The sequence below is a fragment of the Bufo bufo genome, chromosome 3 (genome assembly GCF_905171765.1).
Source record: "Bufo bufo chromosome 3, aBufBuf1.1, whole genome shotgun sequence".
Classification (NCBI taxonomy): Eukaryota; Metazoa; Chordata; class Amphibia; order Anura; family Bufonidae; genus Bufo; species Bufo bufo.
This window is the reverse complement of record NC_053391.1, coordinates 8,755,871-8,771,288: the sequence shown is the minus strand read 5'-3', so window position 1 is coordinate 8,771,288 and position 15,418 is coordinate 8,755,871. Positions and strand designations below refer to the sequence as shown.

Genomic DNA, 15,418 nt, shown 5'->3' with positions numbered 1-15,418 from the left:
TTTTTGAACGGTTACACTTTGTTCACTTTTGATTTGTCGCCGGATCAAGAACCCGGCGGCCATTTCTCTCTAGTAAAAACTGGAAATCTCAGAGCTGAAGTTAGATTTGCTGATCCGGTGCTAAACACTAGTAACATGATTGTGTATTCCGTCCATGAAAATATTATTGAAATAAACAATAGAAGGGAGGTTTTATATGATTTTAAATAAAAATTAACAATTATGAAATTACCTGCGTTATCAAAGCTGACTTTCACGCCCGGCGCATATTTAAAGGTGTTTTTCCGTGCGATTTATTACCAAGAAATAAAATCGACTGTCCGGCGGCCTATATTGTAAATACGGACAATTCGTATCAGTGGGGAAAGCACTGGATTTTAATTAATTATATTATGCCCGAATAATGTATCTATTTTTTTTTGATAGTTATGGATTATCGCCTGCAAATAAAATATTTCCTGGTGAATTTATGAAATTTTTTGCTAAAAATTCTAAGATTATAAAAGGTATCAAAACAGACAAATACAGGACGCCGTTAGTTCCGTCTGCGGGAATTACTGCATCTCTATCTTACATTGTATCGCTAAAGGCATGTCTTTTAAAAATGTATTTAAAATATTTGCAAGCGATTTTAGAAAAAAATGAGTGTTGTACGTGACTTTGTAACAAAGCGCTTGAAACAATTATGTCTATGTTGTTGTTATGTGCCTACCCTACGGCGTTGCTGAAAAAATGTAACATAACTCGTCGTAAATAACACGCATGCCTTCGATTTTCGTATTGTGAGCGACTGCTGAGGTATCTTAGCTATTGTTAATATTTACAATATTATTTTATTAAACACAATCATATATAATTAAGCATAATTTGCTAACGAAGCAAAAATTATTTCGGCGCTCTCAAATAACGTCTTAGGACATGTCCGAACATTCCCTGACCTGCTTTGCTAAATCACAAAATGGTTGCCGTATTTCACAAAATGGATGCTGTGGGCAAAAAATAAGGGCGTGTTTTTGCTTCAGAAAGGATACACCGCAAGGGGAAGACGCTTGACAGAATAAGGGGCATTGAATGGGTGGTATTTAGGCGTGGTTGGGGACGGGCGATGGGCAGCACTTTGGGATGGACTGGGAAAGGTTATGGGCGGGAAAAGAGCGTGTCGACCTGTCACTTTTTGTTTGACGAAACATATAGAGGTTATACTACTTATACACACACACATTTATAAATAATAAAAGATAAAAAAAATTGTAGAAAATGGAAAGTATGGAGATTCTTCATGTATTCAACGCTGGAACGCACCAATGGAGGCGCCTCAGAATGGAACGCAAAACAGAGAGAACTTGATATTCAGAGGGCATATATTGTCAAAAGGATAATATACCATATATCTAAAATCCAATCATTATAAAAGATATGTCCATTCACATGACCTTCATAGGTATGTATATATTAAAAAGTAAATATATGTTCAGAAAGTTAGAATAGGAGCAAAGGGTGAGGGGGGGGGGGGGGGGGGACAGAGAAGGGGAGAATAAAATTGCATAATAAAAAGGATATATTATAACTTAAGTGGCAAGATAATAGGTCAAGGTAAAATAATGGTCTTAAATCATTAAGTGGATGGATGAATGATTCCTGGACCTAAACATCCTGACGGGTGACAACCAGTAAATTCAGAAAATCAGAAAATAGAACACATGAACGGTCAATAATTGGTATAGCATGAGTGGCAACCATGTCACAGCAATCACCCAGAAGGCTAAAACACTGCCACCGCATGCTCACACACCAACACGTTGCCGTGGGCAACCGCAAGTGTGGCAACAGTGTCACAGCGCACACGAAAGGCCGTGACAGGTATACTGTTTTTAATTAATGTTCCCATGCGTTCTGTTCTTTGCGTTCCATTCTGAAACGCATAAGGCCAGAGGTGACGTTCCTTTGACGCCACTTCCAGTACAAAATATCCCGCGAACCACGCACATGTCTAAGCCCTGGATATATAGATTTGTTTTAGTGTATGTATTTATATTTTATTACTCCTGAGGAAGGGGGCTAGTTTATAGTGACCCCCGAAACGCATGAGAGAGCCCTGAGTTTTTTTTTTTATAAATAAATGAACCAGAATCGACCAGAAGCTGGATGTCCTGCTGCCGTCATTTCTACCATTCTACAGGTGAACCCGGCCGGGGGCCCTGTCTGGAGGTGTCTTGAGTTTTATCCGACAGACATCCTCCCCAGTAAAGTGAGCGTTATTGATTTCATATATACATTATTCTAATTTTACAGACTTTATTAGTGTTTCACTCATTATCACCATCAGTGGGCTCCTTGTCCACTTCTTCTTTCTCTTTGACATTTGATGCCTCATATCTATTTTGACTATTTTTTTTTCCACCTCGGGCTTATTTATTTATTTATTTGTTGCGTTATTGATTTAACATTAACCCTATCCTCTCCGGGAGTGGCGCCTATTTGTGGGTCAAATTTTTTATGGTTTATTGGGGCTAACAGGAGTATTTTTTAGCTCTTTAGTCACCCCAATATTAACCAACTCTTTCTCATATATCTACGTGTGAGCCCTAACCCTATTTCATTTTATTATTATTATAACTTTCCTCTAGTTCCTCCACCTCTTCACAATAGCGATATACTCCACCTCCTTGGCGACTGTCATTTCTTTGTCGTTTTATATTTTGGGTGGCCACCCAAAGTATAGATATCAATAAACCTCTTTTTTATCTTCTTCTCAGAGCGATACTTGGACAGAATGGAACCATTCCATTTTCCCCCCTCTGGGCAGAAGTGGGTCAGCCCTGTTTCCTACCAGAAGGGGAGGGGTAGCAGTTTCCAGTTAGTTTGAGTACTAGCCTGGACAGGAGAGGAGTAAGGTGTGGCGCACTCACAGCCTTACGTGCCTATGTCAGCCAGAGCAGCCAAAGCTCTGCTGACCATGGAAGCAGATGTCTGGAAGCCATAGGGACCAGAGGAAATCGTTCTTCGGTCACCATAAGAGAAACCAGCAAGAGGAATAATTCTTCGGCTGAAGATACATTTTTACAGAGTGTCAGGAAGGGAATAACAGTCGATGCACCCCATCCAAGGATACCAGAACAGACCTAAAGTACAGAAACCAGACGTAAGCAGAGTTTAGTGCAGCACAGAGAAAGAAAGCAAAGTATTTAAGCAAGCCTGTCCGTACAGCAGAGAAAGAGAGAAAGAAGAATTATTGAGTTTGCCTGCCATTTCATGCTAAAGCCTGCTGGAACCAAGACAAAGCCTGCAAATCGTTTGTATGAAAGTTTATTCAAATAAAGCTGCCATGGAATGTCATATAAAGGTCTGGAATCAAGTTATTTTTCCTTCATCCGTCAACTATTTCCTTTTTAATGCAACGCACCTCCCCCCAGGGCCCTATCGCATCCCAGGTTTAGGTGGAATGCCGAGTGGTGTGGTGCGGCCTGTGTGTGTCACAGTGCTCCTACCTGGATACAGCTGGACCCCAGGCTTTGACTCCATAGCATTAAAAGGGGAATAGTTGAGTTAGGGTATGAAGAAGACCATGATAAATTTTAACAGCAGCTTTACTTGGGTTAACCTGATTCCAGACAATATTGAGGCTTTTCTTTCACTCAGGCTTTCTCTTGGTTCCAGTAGGCTTTGGCATAAACTGGCAGGCAAACTTGGTAACTCTGCTTTCTCTGCTGGGCTGACAGGCTTGCTTAAAAACTCTGCTTTCTTTCTCTCTGCTGTGCTAAACTCTGCTTGGGTCTGGTTACTGGACTTTTGGTCAGTTCTGGTATCCTTGGATTGGGGTTCCTTGGGCTGTTATCCCCCTCCTGACACTCAGTAAATTAAATTAGCACAGATTCAGGTGCTCTACAAGCTACTTCCCTTTGGTGGCTCCTGCTCCAGACGAAGAACAATTTCCTCTGGCTGCTACTTCTTTCATGTGCTCTCAGCTCCACTATGGAGTCTAAACTGCAACCCCTCCCTTCTGGTAGGAAGCAAGACTGGCCCCCTTCTGCCCAAAGGGGGGAGAATGGAATGGTAAGTTATATTCTATCTATGGATGGCTCTGCCATACAGGCTGCCACCTGTTGGTGAACCAGGTCTATGAACCAGGTCTATATATATATATTTCATAATACTGATATCAATGCACACTGTGACCTGGAAATAATTACACAGAATGACATTGGTCTTAGCTATAATATATGCGGCTTGGTTTTAAGTAAGGGGGTATGTAACACCCTGGAGTAGTGTTACTATTCTTTCACCATGCTACTGTCTTTTATAGCTAACACCAATGTCTTGGTTCCAGCAGGCTTTAGCATGAACTGGCAGGCAAACTCAATAACTCTGCTTTCGCTCTTTCTCTGCTGTACGGACAGGCTTGCTTAAATACTTTGCTTTCTTTCTCTGTGCTGCACCAAACTCTGCTTAGGTCTGGTTTTTCACTGCCATCTGCTGGTGAACCAGACATATTACATGTGATAAACAGTTGCATAGTATTCATAGCATTGCACAATGTAAAGGACCTGGAAATAAATTCATAAAATGGCATTTATGTTAGCCCATTAGAGACAGTAGCATGGTGCAGTAATGGAAACACCACTCCGGGGTGTTACACAGCTGTCACTCAAAGCATAGGGAAAGGGTTTGAAGCATCTCAATGCAGAGCACTTCACAGTGAAGCTCTGCCTCCTGGACACTTGCTGGAGCAGAATCTAGCAGAATAAAAACTTCGTATTCACACTACTCCTGATCATAAAACCTCCCCAAAAGGCATCTGTGTCCTGTACTCCCCAGCCCCTAATAAGTGCCATCAGCAGTTTTGCAAGGTTAAAACTGCTGACAGACTTCCTTTACGATTTTGAGATGCTTGCAGTCAGTGAATGTAAACAGTAATTTTGTTTACATTCATCTATCCTTATGTTACAGTGTATCAGAGCTGCTTCTTCTGTTACCTTGTAACACCCGGATCATTGAATCTCCCTCTGTCATCTTAGGAGCAGCAATTCTCTCGGAAATCAGAAATCTTAAAGAGTAGTATTACCATCTTAAGCATTTAAAGGGGTTTTCTGGGTTCATAATATTAATGGCTTACCCTTAAGATAGGTCATCAGTATCAGATTGGTGGGTGTCCGACTCCCAAGACCCCCCAAAATGGCTGTATGAAGGGGCTGTAGCACTCAAGTGAGCAATGCAGCCTCTTGACTGCACGCCATCTTCTTAGTCGCATCTGTGCAGCACATTCACATGACTGGGATGCAATACTCTGCAGAGATGTCATGGTGAACAGTGTGACCAATGGTGAGGGAGCAGCGCTCAACCAAACACCATGGCCTCTTGTGGGGGTGTAAAGAGTCAGACCCCCACCTAGCTGAAGAGGAGGAGGGAAATGGCCCTATCAGCTGTGCCACCCCCCTCCCCCCAATTCACCGACCTCTCCCCTTTCCCAGCCCTTTCCTCATCTCTGGGGTGGCACTGTTACCCAATTCTCATCTGATTATCTATGGAGCAGGTGGTACCTGTTCTAGCGTATTGATGGAGTCCTTCAGAACGCCTTTCAAGGCTGCCCCCGGCACCTTCCTCCTCTGAGTTTCTTCTCCATGGGTGACCTCATTGGGGTGTAACCTGAAGGACAAGACATGAGGTAACAGCGAAAACAGGGAGACGACTCCTGTAAGAAGCAGCCCCCAGACTGGAACTGACCCCCATCACTTCCTGAAGACAATGGGGTGCAGTTGTGGGCATCTCTCCAGGTATGGCACCAGCCTCACCACCCACACCAGGGCAACCTCTGCCCACCAGATCATGACCTGAATATGTGGGAAGCAGAGAGCAGGTGAAGGCTGGTGGCAATGGTCTAGACTCCCTTCCCTACAAAGGATGGGAAGGAGCTACCTGGTCTTCTGTCTGTGGTTTTGGGGAGGGTGCAGTTTCCCGGGTTTTGCTCCAGCATACATCCACTCACCTGCCGGACCTCTCCTGCTGGATGTGGTAGAAAGACTGCGCTGCGTGCTCGATCTTGGAAAGCTTGATGAAGAGCGTGATGTTCAGCAGAACCAGCAGGACCAGACTGCAAAGGAAGAAGAGAACGTTACCCATAATACACTGCAGGGAGGGAGAGGAGAACGTTACCCAGAATCCCCTGCAGGAAGGGAGAGGAGAACATTACCCAGAATCCCCTACGGGAAGGGAGAGGAGAACGTTACCGAGAATCCCCTGCAGGGAGGAAGAGGAGAACATTACCCAGAATCCCCTGCAGGAAGGGAGAGGAGAACGTTACCGAGAATCCCCTGCAGGAAGGGAGAGGAGAACGTTACCCAGAATCCCCTGCAGGAAGGGAGAGGAGAACGTTACCCAGAATCCCCTGCAGGAAGGGAGAGGAGAACATTACCCAGAATCCCCTGCAGGAAGGGAGAGGAGAACGTTACCCAGAATCCCCTGCAGGAAGGGAGAGGAGAACGTTACCCAGAATCCCCTGCAGGGAGGGAGAGGAGAACGTTACCCAGAATCCCCTGCAGGAAGGGAGAGGAGAACGTTACCCAGAATCCCCTGCAGGAAGGGAGAGGAGAACGTTACCCAGAATCCCCTGCAGGAAGGGATAGGAGAACGTTACCCAGAATCCCCTGCAGGAAGGGAGAGGAGAACGTTACCCAGAATCCCCTGCAGGAAGGGAGAGGAGAACGTTACCCAGAATCCCCTGCAGGAAGGGATAGGAGAACGTTACCCAGAATCCCCTGCAGGAAGGGAGAGGAGAACGTTACCCAGAATCCCCTGCAGGAAGGGAGAGGAGAACATTACCCAGAATCCCCTACGGGAAGGGAGAGGAGAACGTTACCGAGAATCCCCTGCAGGGAGGAAGAAGAGAACGTTACCCCGAATCCCCTGCAGGGAGGGAGAGGAGAACGTTACCCAGAATCCCCTGCAGGGAGGAAAAGGAGAACGTTACCCAGAATCCCCTGCAGGGAGGGAGAGGAGAACGTTACCCAGAATCCCCTGCAGGGAGGGAGAGGAGAACGTTACCCAGAATCCCCTGCAGGGAGGGAGAGGAGAACGTTACCCAGAATCCCCTGCAGGGAGGGAGAGGAGAACGTTACCCAGAATCCCCTGCAGGGAGGGAGAGGAGAACGTTACCCAGAATCCCCTGCAGTGAGGGAACAATGCAGAGAGATCTGTGATAAATGTCCAGGATCCTGCTAAACCCAGAGTAACATGAGGAGAACCTTCACCAGTATAAGGGCTCATGCACATGAACATGCGCCGCCCATGCTGTGCCGGGCACCATCCTTGTGGCCAGTGCTGACGGATGCAGACCCATTCAACTTGATATGATATTATGAGCACACATCCAGTGCCCATATATTGCGGATCCGCTGTTTGCAGGCCGCAGTACGAGCACGGCTGGCACACATTTGTTTGCATGAGCCCTAACAGTGAGTGCAGCTCTGGAGCAGGGGCGTAATTAGAACTGACTGGGCCCCACAGCAAATTTCTGAATGTGGCTCATACATGTATATACTGTCAATGTAGAATATGGTTGAGTGAGCCCTGACAGATAAATCTTTCAGTCATCCTCCTAGGCGGACACCGCAATAACCGCTTCCCCTGCTTTCACTATAGCTACTATCAGTACAGGGTAAGAAATGTATGTACACAGTGACTGCACCAGCAGAATAGTGAGTGCAGCTCTGGAGTATAATACAGGATGTAACTCAGGGTCAGTACAGGATAAGTAATGTATGTACACAGTGACTGCACCAGCAGAATAGTGAGTGCAGCTCTGGAGTATAATACAGGATGTAACTCAGGATCAGTACAGGATAAGTAATGTATGTACACAGTGACTGCACCAGCAGAATAGTGAGTGCAGCTCTGGAGTATAATACAGGATGTAACTCAGGATCAGTACAGGATAAGTAATGTATGTACACAGTGACTGCACCAGCAGAATAGAGAGTGCAGCTCTGGAGTATAATACAAGATGTAACTCAGGGTCAGTACAGGATAAGTAATGTATGTACACAGTGACTCCACCAGCAGAATAGTGAGTGCAGCTCTGGAGTATAATACAGGATGTAACTCAGGATCAGTACAGGATAAGTAATGTATGTACACAGTGACTGCACCAGCAGAATAGTGAGTGCAGCTCTGGAGTATAATACAGGATGTAACTCAGGATCAGTACAGGATAAGTAATGTATGTACACAGTGACTGCACCAGCAGAATAGTGAGTGCTGCTCTGGAGTATAATAAAGGATGTAACTCAGGATCAGTACAGGATAAGTAATGTATGTACACAGTGACTGCACCAGCAGAATAGTGAGTGCAGCTCTGGAGTATAATACAGGATGTAACTCAGGATCAGTACAGGATAAGTAATGTATGTACACAGAGACTGCACCAGCAGAATAGTGAGTACAGCTCTGGAGTATAATACAGGATGTAACTCAGGATCAGTACAGGATAAGTAATGTATGTACACAGTGACTGCACCAGCAGAATAGTGAGTGCAGCTCTGGAGTATAATCCAGGATGTAACTCAGGATCAGTACAGGATAAGTAATGTATGTACACAGTGACTCCACCAGCAGAATAGTGAGTGCAGCTCTGGAGTATAATACAGGATGTAACTCAGGATCAGTACAGGATAAGTAATGTATGTACACAGTGACTGCACCAGCAGAATAGTGAGTGCGGCTCTGGAGTATAATACAGGATGTAACTCAGGATCAGTACAGGATAAGTAATGTATGTACGCAGTGACTGCACCAGCAGAATAGTGAGTGCAGCTCTGGAGTATAATACAGGATGTAACTCAGGATCAGTACAGGATAAGTAATGTATGTACGCAGTGACTCTCCTGTAGATTACACCAGTATATACAGTATAATGTCTATAGAGCTTCTCCAGCCCCTGCAGTCATTACCCTTTTGAATAGATTCTTCTGTATGTACAGTGGATATAAAAAGTCTACACACCCCTGTTAAAATGTCAGGATTCTGTGCTGTAAAAAAAAAAAATGAGACAAAGATAAATCATTTCAGAACTTTTCCCACCCTTAGGGTCCATTCACACGTCCGTTTTTTCTTTCCTGATCTGTTCCGTTTTTTGCGGAACAGATCTGGACCCATTCATTTTCAATGGGTCCTGGAAAAAAACTGACAGCACAATGTGTGCTGTCCGTTTCCGTTGTTCCGTTCCGCATGTCCGTTTAAATATAAAACATGTCCTATTCTTTTCGCAAAATTCGGATCCTGGTACAATACAAAGTCAATGGATACGCAAAAAACGGAAGACATTTGGATGTCATTACGTATGTCATCCGTTTTATGCGAATTCCGTTCCTGAAAATTACATTTTAATTTTTTATTTATTTTTTCAAAGAAATCCAAACAACTTTATTTGCTTATTGAAATTTATACATGTTTCCGTTTTTTGCGGATCCGCAAAAAACGGATGACATACGGAAACATTTTCAGGAACAACGGATCCGCAAAAAACGGACCGAAAATCGGGATATAGAAAAATACTGACGTGTGAATGTAGCCTTAATGTGACCTATAAACTGTACAACTCAATTGAAAAACAAACTGAAATCTTTGAGGTGGAGGGAAGAAATAATATAAAAATAAAATAATATGGTTGCATAAGTGTGCACACCCTTAAACTACTACTTTGTTGGAGCACCTGTTGATGTTATTACAGCACTCAGTCTGTCTGGGTCTGAGTCTATCAGCATGGCACATTTTGACTCTTCTTTGCAAAAACACTCCAAATCTATCAGATTGCGAGGGCATCTCCTGGGCACAGCCCTCTTCAGATCACCCCACAGATGGCGAGGGCATCTCCTGGGCACAGCCCTCTTCAGATCACCCCACAGATGGCGAGGGCATCTCCTGGGCACAGCCCTCTTCAGATCACCCCACAGATTGTCAATCAGATTCAGGTCTGGGCTCTGGCTGGGCCATTCCAAAACTGTCATCTTCTTCTGGTGAAGCCATTCCTTGGTTGATTTGGATGTATGCTTTGGGTCGTTGTCATGCGGAAAGATGAAGTTCCTCTTCATGTTCAGCTTTCTAGCAGAAGCCTGAAGGTTTTGGGCCAATATTGACTGGTATTTGGAACAGCTCATAATTCCCTCTAGCTTAACTAAGGCCCCAGTTCCAGCTGAAGAAGAACAGCCCCTTGGCATGATGCTGCCACCACCATGCTTCACAGTGGGGATGGGGTTCTTCTGGTGATGTGCAGTGTTGTTTTTGCGCCAAACATATCTTTTGGAATTATGGCCAAAAAGTTCAACCTTGGTTTCATCAGACCAGAACACCTTTTCCCAACATGCTTTTGGGAGACTTCAGATGAGTTTTTTTGCAGAATGTAGCCTGGCTTGGAAGTTTTTCTTGGTAAGAAAAGGCTTTCGTCTTGCCCCTCTACCCCATAGCCCAGATATACAGTACAGACCAAAAGTTTGGACACACCTTCTCATTCAAAGAGTTTTCTTTATTTTCATGAATATGAAGGCATCAAAACTATGAATTAACACATGTGGAATTATATACATAACAAACAAGTGTGAAACAACTGAAAATATGTCATATTCCAGGTTCTTCAAAGTAGCCACCTTTTGCTTGGATTACTGCTTTGCACACTCTTGTCATTCTCTTGATGAGCTTCAAGAGGTAGTCCCCTGAAATGGTCTTCACTTCACAGGTGTGCCCTGTCAGGTTTAATAAGTGGGATTTCTTGCCTTATAAATGGGGTTGGTACCATCAGTGGCGTTGAGGAGAAGTCAGGTGGATACACAGCTGATAGTCCTACTGAATAGACTGTTAGAATTTGTATTATGGCAAGAAAAAAGCAGCTAAGTAAAGAAAAACGAGTGGCCATCATTACTTTAAGAAATGAAGGTCAGTCAGTCAGCCGAAAAATTGGGAAAACTTTGAAAGTAAGGGCTATTTGACCATGAAGGAGAGTGATGGGGTGCTGCGCCAGATGACCTGGCCTCCACAGTCACCGGACCTGAACCCAATCGAGATGGTTTGGGGTGAGCTGGACCGCAGAGTGAAGGCAAAAGGGCCAACAAGTGCTAAGCATCTCTGGGAACTCCTTCAAGACTGTTGGAAGACCATTTCAGGGGACTACCTCTTGAAGCTCATCAAGAGAATGCCAAGAGTGTGCAAAGCAGTGATCAAAGCAAAAGGTGGCTACTTTGAAGAACCTAGAATATGACATATTTTCAGTTGTTTCACACTTGTTTGTTATGTATATAATTCCACATGTGTTAATTCATAGTTTTGATGCCTTTATAGTCATGAAAATAAAGAAAACTCTTTGAATGAGAAGGTGTGTCCAAACTTTTGGTCTGTACTGTATGAAGAATACGGAGATTGTTGTCACATGGACCACACAGCCAGGACTTGCCAGATATTCCTGCAGCTCCTGTAATGTTGCTGTAGGCCTCTTGGTCGCCTCCCAGACCAGTTTTCTTCTCGTCTTTTCATCAGTTTTGGAGGGACGTCCAGTTCTTGGTAATGTCACTGTTGTGCCATATTTCCTCCACTTGATGATGACGGTCTCCACTGAGTTCCATGGTAGATCTAATGCCTTGGACATTCTTTTGTCCCCTTCTCCTGACTGATACCTTCTAACAATGAGGTCCCTCTGATGCTTTGGAAGCTCTCTGTGGACCATGGCTTCTGCTGTGGGATGCGACTAAGAACATTTCAGGAAAGACCAACAAGAGCAGCTGCACTTTATTTGGGGTTAATCAGAGGCCCTTTACATGATGGCCGGTGTATGCGGACTCCTATGTAACAGGATTGTGAATGGGATTGCTTAATTCTGAACACAGCTACATCCCCAATTATAAGAGGGTGTGCACACTTATGCAACCACGTTATTTTATATATTTATTTTCTTCCCTTCACCTAAAAGACTTCAGTTTGTTTTCCATTGAGTTGTACAGTTTATAGGTCACAGTAAAGGTGGAAAAAGTTCTGAAATGATTTATCTTTGTCTCATTTTTTTACATCACAGAAACCTGACATTTTAACAGGGGCGTGTAGACTTTTTATATCCACTGCATTTCCTGGACCCTGGTCGCCTGATCTGACATCGGGACTGTTTTCAGCAGGAGATGTGGAGCATCAGAATATTAAAGATAAGGTATGATAGCTCCAGGACCTGTTCAGCTCTGCTACATCTGTATACTTGCTTATCATGCTGCTCAGTCACACTTTAGCAGCCACGATAAGGGTGATCCGTTCCTTATCTGTATGTTATCACTATCTCCTCGGATATCCAGGTGCTGGCGATAAAACGTCTCATCCGCTCACAACGCCTCTGACTTCAGGTCGGCATTGCTCCGCTGTTCCTTCCACTAGCGCGCAGGACTTGCAGGGACCTCTGCTCCACCTATAGCTATTGTTGGGAGACTACAAATCCCAGCATGCACTGTCAGGCCTCCTTTTCATAGACATATTGAAATGTGAAGATCCCCTAGATCAGAATGGTGACCTGTACTTCATTACTCTCCACAGACTTCAGTGGGCAGTGCACCCCAACATGTCCACAAAATGTGCACGGGGTATGGGAGCCCCCCTCAGCCCAGCGTCCCACATCGCCATCATACTCGGTACTTACAAGACGCTCATTACAATGATGATGCTGGAGTTCCTCCATCCGCCATCTCTTCTTATCCCTAAGAAAAAAAAGGGCAATTAGAAAAAAAACAAAAAAACAACCGCCGTGGTATATACAGCGCCCGCCACAGACAACCGCCGTGGTATATACAGCGCCCGCCACAGACAACCACCATGGTATATACAGCGCCCGCCACAGACAACCGCCATGGTATATACAGCGCCCACCACAGACAACCGTCGTGGTATATATAGTGCCCCCCCAGACAACCGTCGTGGTATATATAGTGCCCCCCCAGACAACCGTCGTGGTATATATAGTGCCCCCCAGAAAACCGCCGTGGTATATATAGTGCCCCCCCCAGACAACCCCGTGGTATATACAGTGCCCCCCCCAGACAACCCTGTGGTTTATACAGTGCCCCCCCAGACAACCGTCGTGGTATATATAGTGCCCCCCAGACAACCCCGTGGTATATATAGTGCCCCCCAGACAACCCCATGGTATATACAGTGCCCCCCCAGACAACCCCGTGGTATATACAGCGCCCGCCACAGACAACTGCCATGGTATATACAGCGCCCGCCACAGACAACTGCCATGGTATATACAGCGCCCGCCACAGACAACCGCCATGGTATATACAGCGCCCGCCACAGACAACCGTCGTGGTATATATAGTGCCCCCCCAGACAACCGTCGTGGTATATATAGTGCCCCCCCAGACAACCCCGTGGTATATATAGTGCCCCCCCAGACAACCCCGTGGTATATACAGTGCCCCCCCAGACAACCCCGTGGTATATACAGCTCAGCCCCAGACAACCCCGTGGTGTATACAGTGACCCGCCATACTGTACTTTCTGTGTATTTACATCCAGAGGTATATAAGCAGCCGTTCTCTGATGAGTCTATCCTGTATATATGTAGCAGAGCCAAGTTTACTATTTGGCACAGCTGTAATATCACCAGGTGTTTGTTATGTGTTTTCCTCAAAATTGCAGCACACAGACTCCATTTACCCGTACACAGAGTGAGGAGACAAATTCAGCTCTGCTACATCTGTACAACATCTGTTCCTGGAAAACCAAAAAATAAATCTTACAAACAGGAGGCGAGCTACCTGTGTGCTCTCTCTTTGTATCAAGTCCCTTCTTCCCAGAATCCAGCTTGGAGCCATGTTTGGTCAGGAGATCCCCGGGGCTGCTGCTGAGCGTCCGTCTCCGCCGTCTAAGACTCGCAGATTTGTTGTTTTCCTGCAACGTCGCGCTCACGGATTCCTGCGCCGCCAGATCCGAGTCTGCACAATGTATTCACAAAGGGGTCAACTGCAGCCCTGCTACATCTGTACTACTGGATATCTGTGGTGTTACATAGGACTGCAGGTGACCTCTACTACATTACCTGTACTCAGAGAGTTATCACTGTGTTATCTGTGGTGTTACATAGGACTGCAGGTGACATCTACTACATTATCTGTACTCCGAGAGCTGTCACTGTGTTATCTGTGGTGTTACATAGGACTGCAGGTGACATCTACTACATTATCTGTACTCACAGAGTTATCACTGTGTTATCTGTAGTGTTACATAGGACTGCAGGTGACATATACTACAGTATCTGTACTCAGTTATCACTGTGTTATCTGTAGTGTTACATAGGACTGCAGGTGACATATACTACAGTATCTGTTCTCACGGACTCACCTAACTGTTTGAAGTAATCATCCAGCCCGCTCCATGAGTTCCTCTCGATGAAGGCCTTGATGAGACCCCATGGCTGCTTTCTGTACTTCACATCCGTGCAAACTCTGTAGACAGATCGGCACCAATCAGAGCAGCACAGTTCCCCAAGTCCACGCCCCTGAGGAGCCAGCAGAAATAGCACAGCGCTGCCATATTAGCAGGGCATGCCTGGGCACTTACCGTAACCTGCACTTGTGTCTGGAGGCCCGGGATATACAGTACTTGTTCACAGTGTAGAAGTAGTCGTGGTACGGCACGTCGTGTGTGTAGACCTCCGTGTCCACAGAGTAGTACTGGCCCTCCTGGCTGTCTTTGAACAGGATCTGAAAGGGAAGCAATGTCATATTCCAAAAAATACTAATACATATCTGGTTGTCCGGCTGCTTCCACAATATAACACTCAGTCTGTGCTCTCCTGAAATCCTCTGTGCTGCTGGGAGGACCCTGCTCCTTCCACTATGCAACTCTCATCCTGTGATCCCCACAAGATCAGCACACTCCTCTCCTGAAATCCTCTGTGCTGCTGTGACCCTGCTCTTTCCACTATGTAACTCATATTGTGACCTCCACAAGATCAGCACACTCCTCTCCTGAAATCCTCTGTGCTGCTGGGAGGACCCTGCTCCTTCCACTATGCAACTCTCATCCTGTGATCCCCACAAGATCAGTACACTCCTCTCCTGAAATCCTCTGTTCTGCTGGGAGGACCCTGCTCCTTCCACTATGCAACTCTCATCCTGTGATCCCCACAAGAACAGCACACTCCTCTCCTGAAATCCTCTGTGCTACTGGGAGGACCCTGCTCCTTCCACTATGTAACTCTCAGCCTGTGACCTCCACAAGAACAGCACACTCCTCTCCTGAAATCCTCTGTGCTGCTGGGAGGATCCTTCTCCTTCCATTGTGTAACTCTGCTCACCCCTCTGCTGGCTATATTGCTGTATTCCCGGCATGGTCTGCAGCATCCAGATCTCTCGCTGACCTTATCCTCTATATGATGGGGGGGGGGGGGTTCATA

The 15,418-nt window shown here is 45.5% G+C and overlaps 1 protein-coding gene across 6 annotated transcripts in view; it reads right to left on the bottom strand.

Annotated features, from left to right (window-relative positions):
* GRAMD1C (GRAM domain containing 1C) overlaps positions 1-15,418 on the bottom strand; it is a 182,737-nt gene that overhangs the window by 20,159 nt on the left and 147,160 nt on the right. For all 6 annotated transcript variants that reach the window (XM_040422874.1, XM_040422879.1, XM_040422878.1 and 3 more), the window contains 6 exons: positions 14,581-14,723; positions 14,362-14,465; positions 13,779-13,955; positions 12,656-12,713; positions 5,984-6,088; positions 5,538-5,643 (listed from right to left, as the gene is read on the bottom strand). In XM_040422874.1, the coding sequence (XP_040278808.1) occupies positions 5,538-5,643; positions 5,984-6,088; positions 12,656-12,713; positions 13,779-13,955; positions 14,362-14,465; positions 14,581-14,723 (693 nt within the window). The remainder of the gene's footprint in view (positions 1-5,537; positions 5,644-5,983; positions 6,089-12,655; positions 12,714-13,778; positions 13,956-14,361; positions 14,466-14,580; positions 14,724-15,418) is intronic.